This window comes from Coturnix japonica, chromosome 3, assembly GCF_054131305.1.
Source record: "Coturnix japonica strain WE chromosome 3, WE-NBRP24, whole genome shotgun sequence".
Taxonomy (NCBI): Eukaryota; Metazoa; Chordata; class Aves; order Galliformes; family Phasianidae; genus Coturnix; species Coturnix japonica.
In genome coordinates, this window is record NC_140665.1 from 55217622 (window position 1) to 55230670 (window position 13049).

The following is a 13049-nucleotide window of genomic DNA, read 5'->3' on the forward strand; positions in this document are numbered from 1 at the left end:
GGGCCTGATCCAGCCTCACATTGAAAGTCTGCAGAAATGGGGTACCAACCACAATACAAGGTAACCTAGGAACTAGTAAGCTAGGTCGTGTTTTGAGCAAGGAAGTACTTAGCTGACAACGTCAGACACTCATGTTCACATCTGAAAAATCTTGCCTGTATGATTTGCTCTAATATTGTCCAGGGTGGATTGCAAAGCACGATTATGGCACATTACGTGCTCCCTTATGTAGTGGAGCTAAGGCACATTAAGAGTAAAATCATTCTCAGAGAGTTTTCTACTGTCAGAGTTGGCACTCCGGGGATGTACCCGTCCCACCACACCTCGTTCCGGAGCCTACTGTTGCCTGAGGAACGCGACCAGAGGCTGCCAGCGGGGACTGTTCCCTCCCCACCCCACCAGATTTAATGTCACTAATTGTCGTTAATTGGCTGTTAAGCGTTTGCCTGACTACCCATTGGTTGTGCAGAAGGGGTTAATGTGCTTGATGTTCTACAAGCATACAAACGACAGACTCTTATCCGATGGTTTTGGTTGTCTTTCCTTTTTTGTGTGTGTGTCTTTCTTTAAGATGTCAGCCGCGGTGGTGGTGAATTTCACACCTTATTTTTTTTTTCCTCTCTGTATGGAAACCTGGGTGTTAATGGTGATGGAGCAGGTCGTGTTTTATAAGGAATGAGGCTGTGTCTGGGAGCAGAAGGAAAGCGGCGAAAGGAGAGGAGGTGAGGAAAGAGATTTAGGGAAGCTGCCACCCGCGACAGGCATTAGTTGGATTATCCGCACTCTTTCTTTTTTCAGAGCATGTAAACATAAGTGCATTCGCAAAGTACTTTAATCTTTCTATATTTTTTTCCTCTAGTTCTGCATGAAAATAGTCTTCTCTTTTCGCTTCCCAGTGAAACTTAGCTGTGCCACACCTAACGATGGAAAGTTGGTCTGTGGATCAAGTCTGCAACTGGCTGAGACAGAGCAATTTAGCAGAACTAGTTCCTAAGTTTCGTGGTAGGCAATTCTTGTTGTTTCTGAGTTTCTTTTATCTTTTTAAAATGCTTTTAATTGTTTACTTAGCTTGTTTTGGGGCTGGCATGCAAGTAAGCTAAAATAAGTGCAAGTCTGTGATGTGGTCTTTGAGAAGCACAGGGAGAAAGTCTAAGGCTGCTTGTAAAGAGGTGCACTTTCTCTTGAGAGACAGCTGTCAGTGCTACAAGCATAACAGGTTCTATTTTATACCGCTACAGTTGCATTATTTGAGGGTGCATACTCTAAATGTGTTTGTGTATATAAACGCTACAAAAGTACAGGAGAAACTGCAAGGTGAACATGCTCTGTGCTGTGTGCTCCTTGCACTTCTTCATTATGGAAAAACAAAACAAAAGAACAATCCAACAATCTGCTGCGGTCAAAGTAAGGTCTGATTTTAAGCATTATAATACTAATTCACTGCTTCTGTGCATTTCAGACATAGCATTCTCTTACTGGAAGGTAAGAGATCACTGGGCACTGACTTGAACTTCTGGCAGTGGAAAGGACAGTACCTAAAAGACATCATTTCTTTAAAGCAGCTGAAGAAACAGAGCACTAATAGAAAGTATCTTTGATTTTGTCCTAAAATATCATCCCATTTCTAGCCATGAAGGATGTTTCTATAGCTTTAAAATTACTTCAAAGTGATTGTAATATCCTTCAATCAGCAGAAGAAGTAAGTGGAGCAGCTCTGTTGGCTCTGAATGATCGTATGGTGCAGCAGCTGGTGAAGAAGATCGGGCACCAAGCATTGCTAATGGACCTGATTAATAACTACAAGCAACAAAAACGTGGGCTGCAATCCTTTGCATGTGTCTGTGAAGCAGGTTTGCCAACGCTTCCCGAGATCAGTGGGTGAGTACATACAGAAAACATCAGTCCGATTGAAATTATTCTTTCTGTAGTACTTCAGATCTGATGTTTACTAGCTAGAGAGCTAGTAAAAACTTCAAAACTTCAAGAACTCCAAAAAGAAAAAGTCATTACTATAAATGTAAACTCTGAATAATCTCTAACAGTGTGTTAAATGTGAAATATAAACATTACCACATGATCATCAACATTGCTACCATTACTTTAATCAGTTCTGGCTCTAGAATTCAGTTTTAATTTGCACAAATTGTCATCAAACTCCTGAACTTTCACTTTAGTTGAAACTTTCTGTATTTGCTGTATTAAACTTTTGAGGCAGTTATTTTCAAATGTTCTTTGAACAAGGCCCAGTAAGAATGACTTCATTTAAAGACTCCCGACTGGAACAGTATATAGGAAATGTTGTTTTGAAGTAATGTTAAGTTCTTACCCACGAGAGTGGTGAGGTGCTGGAACAGGCTGACCAGAGAGGTTGTGGATGCCCCGTCCCTGGATGTGTTCAAGACCAGGTTGGATGGGGCCGTTGGCAGCCTGGTCTAGTATTAGATATGGAAGTTGGTGGCCCTGCCTGTGGCAGAGGGTTGGAGATTCACGATCCTTGAGATCCCTTCCAGCCCAGTCCATTCTGTGACAATGTAATAATTTCACTCTCTCTGTACAAGAAACAAAGATTCATAGATCCACAGCATTCATTATATTGCATTTTGTGTTGCTTAAAGATGTAAGCCTGAATTTCAGTGTTTGCTGTATGAGCATTGTTGCCACATGAAGCTTTCCTGCTAGTGTCAGCTATGGCTGAGTCATCACTGTGACAGTGGTGCCTGAGTCCATGTGAAGATAAACTACCTTGTCTCTCCTGCTGCTGAGATTCCAAGAGCTATCAGCTGTATTTCCCTGACACGCTAATTAAATCAATGCTACCCTAGCACTTGAGGGTGCACTACTGCTTGCTCTCTTCTTCATCTTGTCCTCAGTGTATCTTCCTTCTGTACATGAACTGAATTTAGCTCAATTCCTTTCCTTTTAGGGAACAAAGCTAAATCTGTTTACAGGACATAGTTCCAAGTGCAGTAAGTGAATGCTTTCTGTGCAGTAGTAATTTCCAGTAGTTTAGACTGGGACAATTAGGAAATAGGATCTTGTGTTCATTACTGGGAAGGTTGGGAACTTCTGAGCCAAGCAGTAGAAACTGTTTACATATGGGAAGCTGATATAGAGACATTACCAAGTAATTGTCAAGATACTTTTGACCTCCATGTACGATTGAAGGTAGAAGTCACTTGTACATTGATGTATAGTGACAATAATGTAAAGATGGTACAAGAGAGGTGGTGATAAGTATCCAAAAGGTTATTTAAAAGAAAGACTCACCCAATAGAGGCCTTCAGTTTTCTAGAAAACACTGAGGCAATCTCTACCAAGGAGCAGTCTCAAAGAGATGCTGCTTCAGTGGTGGTCAGTCCTTAAATGAGGTCTAGAGAAGGTAGAGTCAGGCTCCACCCCTTATGGGAGCACAGCTGAATTACCCTCACCTGTGCTCCCACAGCTGACCCAAAACTTGCCTCAGCTGATTAATCAGAGGTTCAGGCTGTGATTACCAATTTCCCATACACCACTGAAGGACAGTATCAGATTTCTTTGATTTTTAATTGGATGTCTGGAAACACGCGTGACTTCAAGGTGCATTGATTCATGAAAAAGGGAAACTCCCCATACAAATCTGGCCAACAGCGATGTCACTTATAGCAACAGCATCTCATGTGAGTGTAGTTGAGGATGGAACAGTTTACAGAGCATCCTCTAGTTCAGAGCTTCTGAAGAGATGGGTCATAGAAAGAAGTTATGCCTTCCAAAAAGAAAAGTGTCATAGTCTGTGGAAGATCTAGTGTATCAGTGCATATTTACTCTTCCCCTAAGACAAGTTCTAGCAATTTTCAGAGAGGCTTTAGCAGCAGCGCTTACAGTAGCAAAACTGGTAATAACGTCACATTGGTGGCTTCATCCAGAAATTTTTTTATGTGTTTCAGTTAATGACTAGAGAATGACTCAGACTCCCATTAGGGTGAATCTATGTTGATGGGCATCTTGTTGTACATAATGTACTGTTGGTGAAGAATATCTGTTAAACTGTTTCCTGCTTCTGTGTAGCTTTAACTTTGATAAGGCAGAGCCACATTAATTATGGTGAAAAGAAAGAATAGGCAAACATGCAACACCTAACATCTACCTAACAAAGTCACCAGCTTCTTCTGATCTGTAATGCAAAAAAACAAAACAAAACAAAAAAACCCAAAAGCTGACAGCATTCCAATAGCCCCTGTCTTACAGGGTAAAACTGTCAAATATTGCTTCCTATAAGCACAAGAAGAAATAACAGTAAAGTGAGGAGGGGAGAGAGGAGGATGCAAAGGTGAAATGAAGGTAAGTGGTTTGGAGTAGGGATTTCTGGCATGCAGTAATGTGGGTATCAGAAGTTTTTGGAGCAAGTGACTAGCTGAAGTTAGAGCAAATAACCAGGAACAGACAGAGGTGAGATTGGGTACTGTTCACAGAGGTGTTAGGATGGTTGGAGTAATGTAAAACTAATTCAAAGGTTCAAGATGGGCTCAGCCTTCAAAAGGTGGAAAAAAAAGTTCCAAAGTTCTAGCTGAATATAAACTGCCATTAAATACTGTGTAACTTTCTTTCTCTTCCCCATCCCTGCATACAGTATTTGTATTTATGCTTAGTGACTGGGAAATGTCAGGCAATGAAGGTGAAAATTATCCTGCAAGCCAGAGGTTCATTTTCTTGGATTTTGTTACTGTGTAGTTTTTAGAATATTGCTAGGCAGTATGACTGTTTACAGTTTTCCTTTCAACTTTTTGGAACTGGGTAATTGAACTGATTTGATTGAGAGATGATATCAGCATCATATATATTTAGAAAACAGCAGAAGCTGAAATGCAGTAGAATTAATGATTGAAAAGGTCAGATGAAGTTTTATCTGTCTTCTATCCTCTGTGCTTGCTCACTAATTTATGGTTACCTTGTGCCAACAGCACAGTATGTGTTTGCTTTTATTAGTTTTTAAAGATTCTTTTTTCTCCAGGTCTTTCAATGACAATCTTGCAAACAATTACTGAGTGGAATACGGATATAAAAATATTCATGTACTAAAGGTGCTTTAAATATAGTACTTGGGAAGGTAGGCATGTCCATTTGCACCCTTATTTTCCTTGAATCAAAATGAGCCTCTTTAAAATCTGGAAGCAATATGAGGATTTGTTTTTCTTCTGTGAGATGCCCAGCTACTGCTGTAGAAGAGTCTGGTTTCTCTTCCACAGCAACTGATTTCTTGTCTGGGAGGCTCTGTCTGCTCATCCCCTTTTGTCCCCCCCTTTTGCCCCCCCCCCCCCCAGCTATTGTTTCTCCCCTGTATACGTGACTGATAGCTTCACTATTCCAATACAAGCGGTCCTTCCAAAGAAGATTTTATCACTTAAAATATTAAAAAAGAAATAAGGATGAGACTGTTGGGGAACAGAGAAGATGTCATAGTGAGTCACTCAGTTAATGCTTTTAAAATAAAGTCCTACCATGACCTTCAAGAGAATAAAACTGCAACAAAAAAATCCAATCTCTAAGATCCTGCCAGTGCAGTTGTTAGTGAAACAAGTTCAGATCATTTAAATCCGTGAAATAAGCCACTTGTACTTTTTGCAGTGATGATTTTTGTCCTCTGCTTCTAAAGGATGCTTATTTTTAATTAATGATGAGTAATTTGCCTTGTTTTGTTCAAAGAGTTTCCAGTGTGCTGTGTGAATCAGCCTCACCCAGAATAGGCTGGCTTTGAGAAGTGTTCTCAGCAATATTCTCAGTACAAAGATTTCAAATGCCCTTAGTACCCTGTAATGGTAAGGGGACTGCAAAAGAGCAATGCAAATTCACCTTGGGTCAGAGAAGCACAAGAGAAGGAAAGAAAGGCAGCTGTAAATGGAACAGCCCCTCTTGGTGAAGTGGTAGAAAATCAGTGGAGCTGTGATAATTTATAATCTTGAAGGCCTAAGCAAATCATATGAGGGTTTCTCTTTAAAGGTCAGATGAGTACCTGGCAAATGTCTTCCTCCTAAACAGCTGTTTTAATGAAGTGATTAGGTCTGCAGATGGAACTGAACATCCCTGGCATCTATTAACTGTTGCACTAGCTGGATTATCTTCTGAAGAAGAAGGAAAATATATACTCATTTCTCACCAGGCTGGCTAGATTTTGAAGAGCAACTAAGAGCAATAAAACTTTCCCTCCTCTTTCATGGGTGCTCCCACTTTTCCCATTTATCTGGTGGCAAAGCATTTCATATGAGCAATCCTTCAGTCATTTCTGGCAGGGATTAGTTTAGTTCAGCAATGATGGTTTAAAAATTCAGGTTGATTGACTTGTAGTCTCTGTCTCCTCGTTTCTCCAATCTGAATGTTGTGCTTCAATGTGGCTTTGCTTTTAAAGAATAATGTGTTCTTTTATGTATTATATTGCTGGTGAATTGGCTTAAAATTTCTCTGTATCTTACCTCTGTAGGTAGTTCTAACAACTGTTAAATAATTGTCTGCATTACTGAGTAAGAGAGTGGAGAAGACTGTTGAAACACAAAACCACAGCAAGTGGCTGTAGCAATTGTATGGGTTTATCTTTCTTGCAGAATATCTTTTTGTTAACAGCTACAGAAATACAACAGGCAGTCTTTTTGTTGAGCTCCAAAGAGAAGAACTTCTTGTTCTCTTGTCGCTTTCTGTGAAGACTACAATATAGCATGTAGAGGGCAACTCAACAAATGCATTTCCTCAATACCTGCTCTTCTCTGTTGGAGTGCTAGCAGTCTCAGGGCTCCTGGCAGCCTTGTGTTTATCTTGTTGCTAAGACAGAGGCTGTCATTGCTTGTAAATGCCTGACACTGCTGTGAAAACTAGCATTTATTGGTTGGTTTCTGTCCTCTCTGCCTTTTCTCAGGGTGCTTGTTTATCAAAGGATACACATAACACATCACTTCTTTCATTGTTTCCAGTGTGATGGTCCAGATGTTTGCCTTAAGTGATGCCCTGTTACAGCTTTATTTGTACATTTGTTCTTCCTATAAAATCGTGCTCTGTGGCTTTCAAGTGCTGTACAACTGCTTTGCAGTCTGAATACCTTCAAGTCATTTCTGCAGAGCAGGCTTGAGAGCACAAACAGGATAACAGACCCTCTATCGTGCCTTGACACTTTCAATTTGCTGTAGTTTCGGAAGATACAATTGTTATCCAAATAAACCTGGGCTTACAAGGTGTCAATACATGAACAAATTGAAACATTTACTTTAAATTCGGCTTCATTCACTTTTAATGTTTTATATTTTTAACAACTTTTTAATAACTTATTTAAAATTATTACTGTGAGCCTACAGAATTGCAAGATGTCATTATCAATATATCTGTATTTGTTGGTCTGTATTTAGTGTTTCAAGTGTGCATTTACAAAATAATAGTTCCTAGAAGAAGTTTGACACTGGAACGTCCTCACACTTCTGTACTTCAGTAGTTTATTTGTTTCATTGTGGGAACTGTTGATGAGATTTCCAGTGGATATGATATATTTTCTTTTTCCAGCTGGTTCATATGAGCATGAAAAACAAACATTTAAAAAACAAGCAGATGTGCAAAGTCTCTGGTGGTCAGAAGCAGAAGAAAAGAAGTACTTTATAGTTTGTCTGGAAGTGCAGACATAAGCTCCTTCCTCTGATTACACCTATCAAAAAACCAGTGCTTAGATATTCCAGAAACATAAGTTGCATTTGGCCCATTAATTTGAACATTAAGTCTTTCTTCCATGAATTTATTCTAATACTTCTGAATCAACAAATTTTTTTAATAGTAGATTCCACGTATCATGCTATAATATACTACTACTGTAATTTACATATCATACTATAATTTACTACTGGGGGCTACTAGTAATAGGTGAACAGTTGGACTGGATGATCTTTTAGGTCTTTTCCAACCTTGGTGATTCTATGATTCTATATTTTGTTGATTTTTAATAGCTCATCTTAACTGCAGTTGTTCTTTGATCTTCATAGAAACTCTATCTATGGGTTGTGTTGGGTTTGGTTTGTATGGGATTTGGTGTTGAATATCTAAATTTGGGTTTTGGATTTGAAGTTGCAAGAATTTCTGTTGCTTCACTTTTTTCTCTGTTGTCTCTTTTAAATGAGAATTCCATTTCCCTGTCATTGTAGTGAGAGGCTTAAGAATACGAACTTAAGCAAGAGAACAAAAAGGGCCTCAGTATTTCCCGTTTGCTGCCTTTTTATTTTGGAAGTTATGACAACCGATCTCATAGTTTCTGAACACTTGAGTTCAGCAGTTCCGGATTTACTTATATGATGATGTGAGTTGCACATGCACTGATGCACACGCAATAAAGAAATAAGCCAAGACTTGAGGGTGATACTAGCTACTAGTTGCACTGCATTATAAAAAATCTAGCAAAGTAGCAATAGTACTTGGCTATAGCAAAACACATCTTATGTGGGTGAAATCCTGATTTAGATGGAAGTTCTACCAGTCAGATTCCCTTAGGAGCATTTTCTTTTCCCTTTTCTATAACATACAAATGCTGTGCTAGCACAGAAACAGAACATGGAGTGCCAAACATAGGAAGCCACCAATGTGAATAGGGTTCTGCTTAACTGTGAAGTCTTCTAAGATGCTGGGACCCAAGCTGATGAAACAGGCAGCAATGAATACCATAGATTTGTGGACTTAAGCACTCTGGAAACTTAACTGAATAGCTGGAATCCATTACTGTAGATGCATGAACTTTTGTCTCTTTTGCAGTGAGGGAAGCTGTCCTCAATGCTTTTGAGTCCTAGGGGTTACTTAATACATGTAGCTGTGGGTTTTGTTTATTTATTTATTTATTTTTCTGTTCTGTTCTATGGCTTCTTGAAATAACTTGATGCAATGTAACAGGATTCCCAGTACCAGTAAGGAAAAGGACCTGTGACAGCAAGGGGACAATGGAGACCATAACAGTCATTGGACTGTTGCAAAGTCAAATGTCTCACAAACTGAGAGGAAAGACATAGCAATTTACCTTTCGGGATCTTAATTTTATCTTTTGTGTCTCAGGTTGGAAGCAGGCCACATTTTTGTACTTAAAATCTAACTGTAATTCTGTTCTTTGCTAACAAGGAAGTTCTCAGCTATATGCATAAATCACAGTGCACGTGCAGTTTAACTGAACTGTTCTTCTAGGTAAACAAGTTTGCCAGTGATTGTTTCTGGGAATAACATTTAGAGTGAAGTTGTCGTTTTCCAAACAAGCTTGTATTTCATTTAAAAATATTACTGCGCATACTGAACATGACTGCCCTACAGCAATGATTTTTTGGCAAAAGGTAGTAAAATGTCAAATATTTTGCACCATGGAGATGAAAGGAATTTTCTGATCTCATTTGGAGAGTGAGGAAGTACATTCTGTGTTGGGTAAGGATAAAGAGAAACTTGGAGCGTGAGATGGAATTTGGAGAATGTTTTTAGTACTGACAGATGGAGAGGGCCTGGTTAAGGGGGCATAGCCATGGAATCATGGCCACTAGCCACCTTAATAACATTTTATTTTCTTGAATTAAGTGACCAGAATTATTTGGAAAACTAACTTGTAGCTGAGGTGGTAGAGGAAAACTGGAATATCCTGTCACCTAAATTTCAGGAAGAAAACTCTCTAACTTCAAAGTAGTGTTAGAAAGTGGCATTCCTTTATTTCTCAGATACATATTGGGTGACTTGACAAATCAAGCATGCTCCCTCAGAGTTAGTAGTCTAAGGTTTATTGTGTAGACAAGCTCATCCAGTCTACTCTTAGTAGATTCCTCGGTTTTCAGTCAGGCATTTAGGATGAGCATCAGGTTCAAGTTTGCCTTAGTAATTGCCATTTTATATACTGATACTGAGTTTTGGAGTGGCCTTGGACTCAAGTAAAACACCCTCTGCATTTCTAAATGAAGTTTCTCAATGTATATGTCCCCAGTCATTAATTTTGGGCAACCTTGTCTGCAGCAGGGGGGTTGGAGCCACATGATCATTGAGATCCCTTTCAACCCAAGACATTATATGATTTACATGACAGTTTGTTGAAAATTGTATTTAGTTACTGGCAGCCTGTCTGCTGCATCAGCATCCTCAGAGAAGCTGGTGAAAGTACAGGATTCAAACTTGTAGGCTCTAAATTTCCTATCTGATGCTACGCTGAACATATTAACTTTATTTGCATAGTGAGGATTTCCAAGTAATTTTGAAATCACTTTTTCATTTTTGTAACTATTTGTAACCAAAAAATATTAGAATGTGTCTGTGTGGATATGTGTGTAATTTGTCTCTTGTGTGTGTGTGAGACTGCAAAGTACTTAGACAAGTTTGCTGCAGTTTGCATCTACTTCACCACAGAAGCTGGTGAACTTGGATGTGCTGCATCCCCTGACCATTTTGTACCAATTTTGGATTGCTAAACAGTAGTTCTGTGAATACGGCTAGCTACTGTGATTAATATATATGGGGATCAGGTCACAGTATCTAAATTATTCTTTTTAAGCTTTGCATCACAATTTTCAGTAGTGGTGAAATTGGTACTGTTGTAGAACATCTGTAGAGTTTTCACAAGCCTGTAGGCTACCAACTTATATTAAAAGACACCAAGATGTGGTAGCATAACAAGGTTAGCAAGATAGGGAGTTACTAATTTAATCAATAAGGTAGTGAGGCCATAACTGTGGCTGCATGGGCCCAAAATGAGCGGCCTCCCAGAAAAATAGTATTTCAAAGTGCTATAAATTAAGCTATTACAGATGCTTGTCCATTGGTATTGCAGTTAATTTTGATACCCTTAAGATGTTGGCTGCCATGGGTTTTTCTTTATGTTCTTCCCTGAAAGAGACTAGACAGAAAAACCTTCCAGTGAAGACTGCAGGCCTTGTGTAGAAGCTACCAAATAGAGTTTTAGGAGTGAAATACTGACTTGACTGACAGATAGTAGTGTGCCATGGTTTTGTCTGGGATGGAGTTAATTTTTTTTCTAGGGACTCTTATGATGGGAGCTTTCTCTTACCAAGTGGTGGTTTACAAACTTTAAGTGTATAAAGTGTAGATTTCGAAGACTGTGGTGATTATTTTAATTCTGAAATTTCTTCACTGGCTCTGGGCTTCCAGCACTGGCAAGCTGTCTGGGGGTGTCAGGACCACCTTCTAGGTGCTTCAATCTCAGTTATCCTCTACTTTTTTCATGTGTTTTTCCAGCATCAGTTTGCCACTTCTGTGGACGAGAGCACTCCAGATAACTAGTGGGTATTTCCTGTCACAGGCTTTTACCAGCTAAGGTGTGATATTTGCACACAGTGCTGATGGCTCTTAAGAGTTGTAGGTGTGGGTGACATACAGGCTACTTGTGTATTTGTGTGTTTCTAGTCGTTACATTGATTAACTCTCCTTATCCTGTTCATTGCTTTCCCCTTTGGGAGGATAGTCTCAGCTAATATCTTGTATAATAATTTATTCTATTAAGCTGTTCATTTTACAGTCACTAGTAAATTAGTAGGCCTGGAGGAAACACAGTATAAAAGAAGGTAGGTAATGGTTATTTTGCGGTGGTAGTGAGTCCCAAGTGACTACTTCTGCCATGCCTTCTGCTTTCATTTAGTGAACATTTGATGGCAATTCATGTGATGTGGATTGATTATAACATCTCACGTTTGACATCTGATTTTAGCACCACATGTTTTAATTGCAGCTTTTGTGAGTTTTACATAAAATGTAGAAATTAAGATAGTAAGCCCTGAATATGTATAGCAATAACTTTCATTTGTGTTGAATTTTTGGTTATATTTTTCTTTCTTGTTTGCCTTATCAAAGATACGCTCACAATTAAATAATCTTTTTCAGTGCAAATCTGCAATTATGTTCTGCAAGATGTAGGACATGTTCTTATACTTTACCAAATTTTCCTTACGATGTCAAGATGGTACTAAGAGAAAGAAAATACCCTGATCACAGCATGAGAATAAGGATGGTTGACTGTTTGCAAGCAGACATGACAAAGTACCTAGCAGGATCGCTGTAAGTAAACATTGTTAGGTCTGTTTGGGGTCATTACTAATAGAGTGCAGAAGTAAATTTTCAGATGAATGTAAAGATATTCTTCTTAATGTGCTTACTTACACAGAGGAAGCTTAAGGCTAAAATCCTGTTGAAACCAACAGTAAGATTTGCACAAAATCTTCAGGGTGTTCTCTTTGTTATTTGAAGGGGAACTGATGGTCTTAGAAATACTTTGGGAACATTGTGTCAGTTTAATATGCATCAGTATGGCCTCCAGACAGTGTCAAATACCATCTAGAGAACCAGCTCTTTCTTTGACCTTCTTTATACAGGTATCCGAACAGTCATCAGTACAACATTGTTGTCGGGGCTTTAATGCAGGCATACCCGTTCCTGAATGAAGATGGGAATGGCTTTGTAAGTATTGTAAACAATAATCTATTGTTAAAATATTGAAATAACTCTTCCCTTTTTTTTAAAATTTATTTTATTTTATTTTATTTTATTTTATTCCCAACATAATCGATCACAAGAAAATAACACTTCAGAGCAAATCAATATCAGTTCCTTGTATAGTGGATTAATTCAGAGCTGTAAGCTTCACTTTGACATGCCTGCCAAATCACATTCTTAATTCATTGTGTTAATCAAAGGTTAATCCAACTATGTGCTGTTTCTCAAAGCTACCCTGAGATCATTTCAGGGGCATAAAAAACACTCCCTGGGTCCCTGGTTGCTCATTGTGTACAGTTGTTTTTTTTTCTGGGTTTGAATTCTCCCAGGGGATACATTGGAGTAGTGGTGAAAACAAACTAAAAAAACCCAGAAACAAATCTTTCTGTATGTGGACTAACAGATGATTTACCCTCTTGCAATGTGTTGTAATCATATGAATGTTAGGTATGTACCAACATAATGCTTTAGTTTTAGATTTGTCATGAATATAGGCATAGATTTAAAAAAGATAAAAATAAAAAGGTTTTAAACACTGGTAGGGATCTCAGCAGCCGCATAACTGAAAGAAGTGTAAGAAGAAAACTCAAATTTGA

The 13049-nt window shown here is 38.7% G+C and overlaps 1 protein-coding gene across 1 annotated transcript in view; it reads left to right on the forward strand.

Moving 5' to 3' along the window:
- The first annotated feature begins 695 nt into the window (after window positions 1-695).
- The window catches only part of SAMD3 (sterile alpha motif domain containing 3), a 29999-nt gene continuing 17645 nt past the window's right edge, over window positions 696-13049 (forward strand). Inside the window, exons 1-4 of the mRNA XM_015858563.3 lie at window positions 696-1002; window positions 1692-1878; window positions 11845-12018; window positions 12333-12417. Of these exons, the coding sequence (XP_015714049.2) occupies window positions 924-1002; window positions 1692-1878; window positions 11845-12018; window positions 12333-12417 (525 nt within the window). The 5' untranslated portion in view covers window positions 696-923. The remainder of the gene's footprint in view (window positions 1003-1691; window positions 1879-11844; window positions 12019-12332; window positions 12418-13049) is intronic.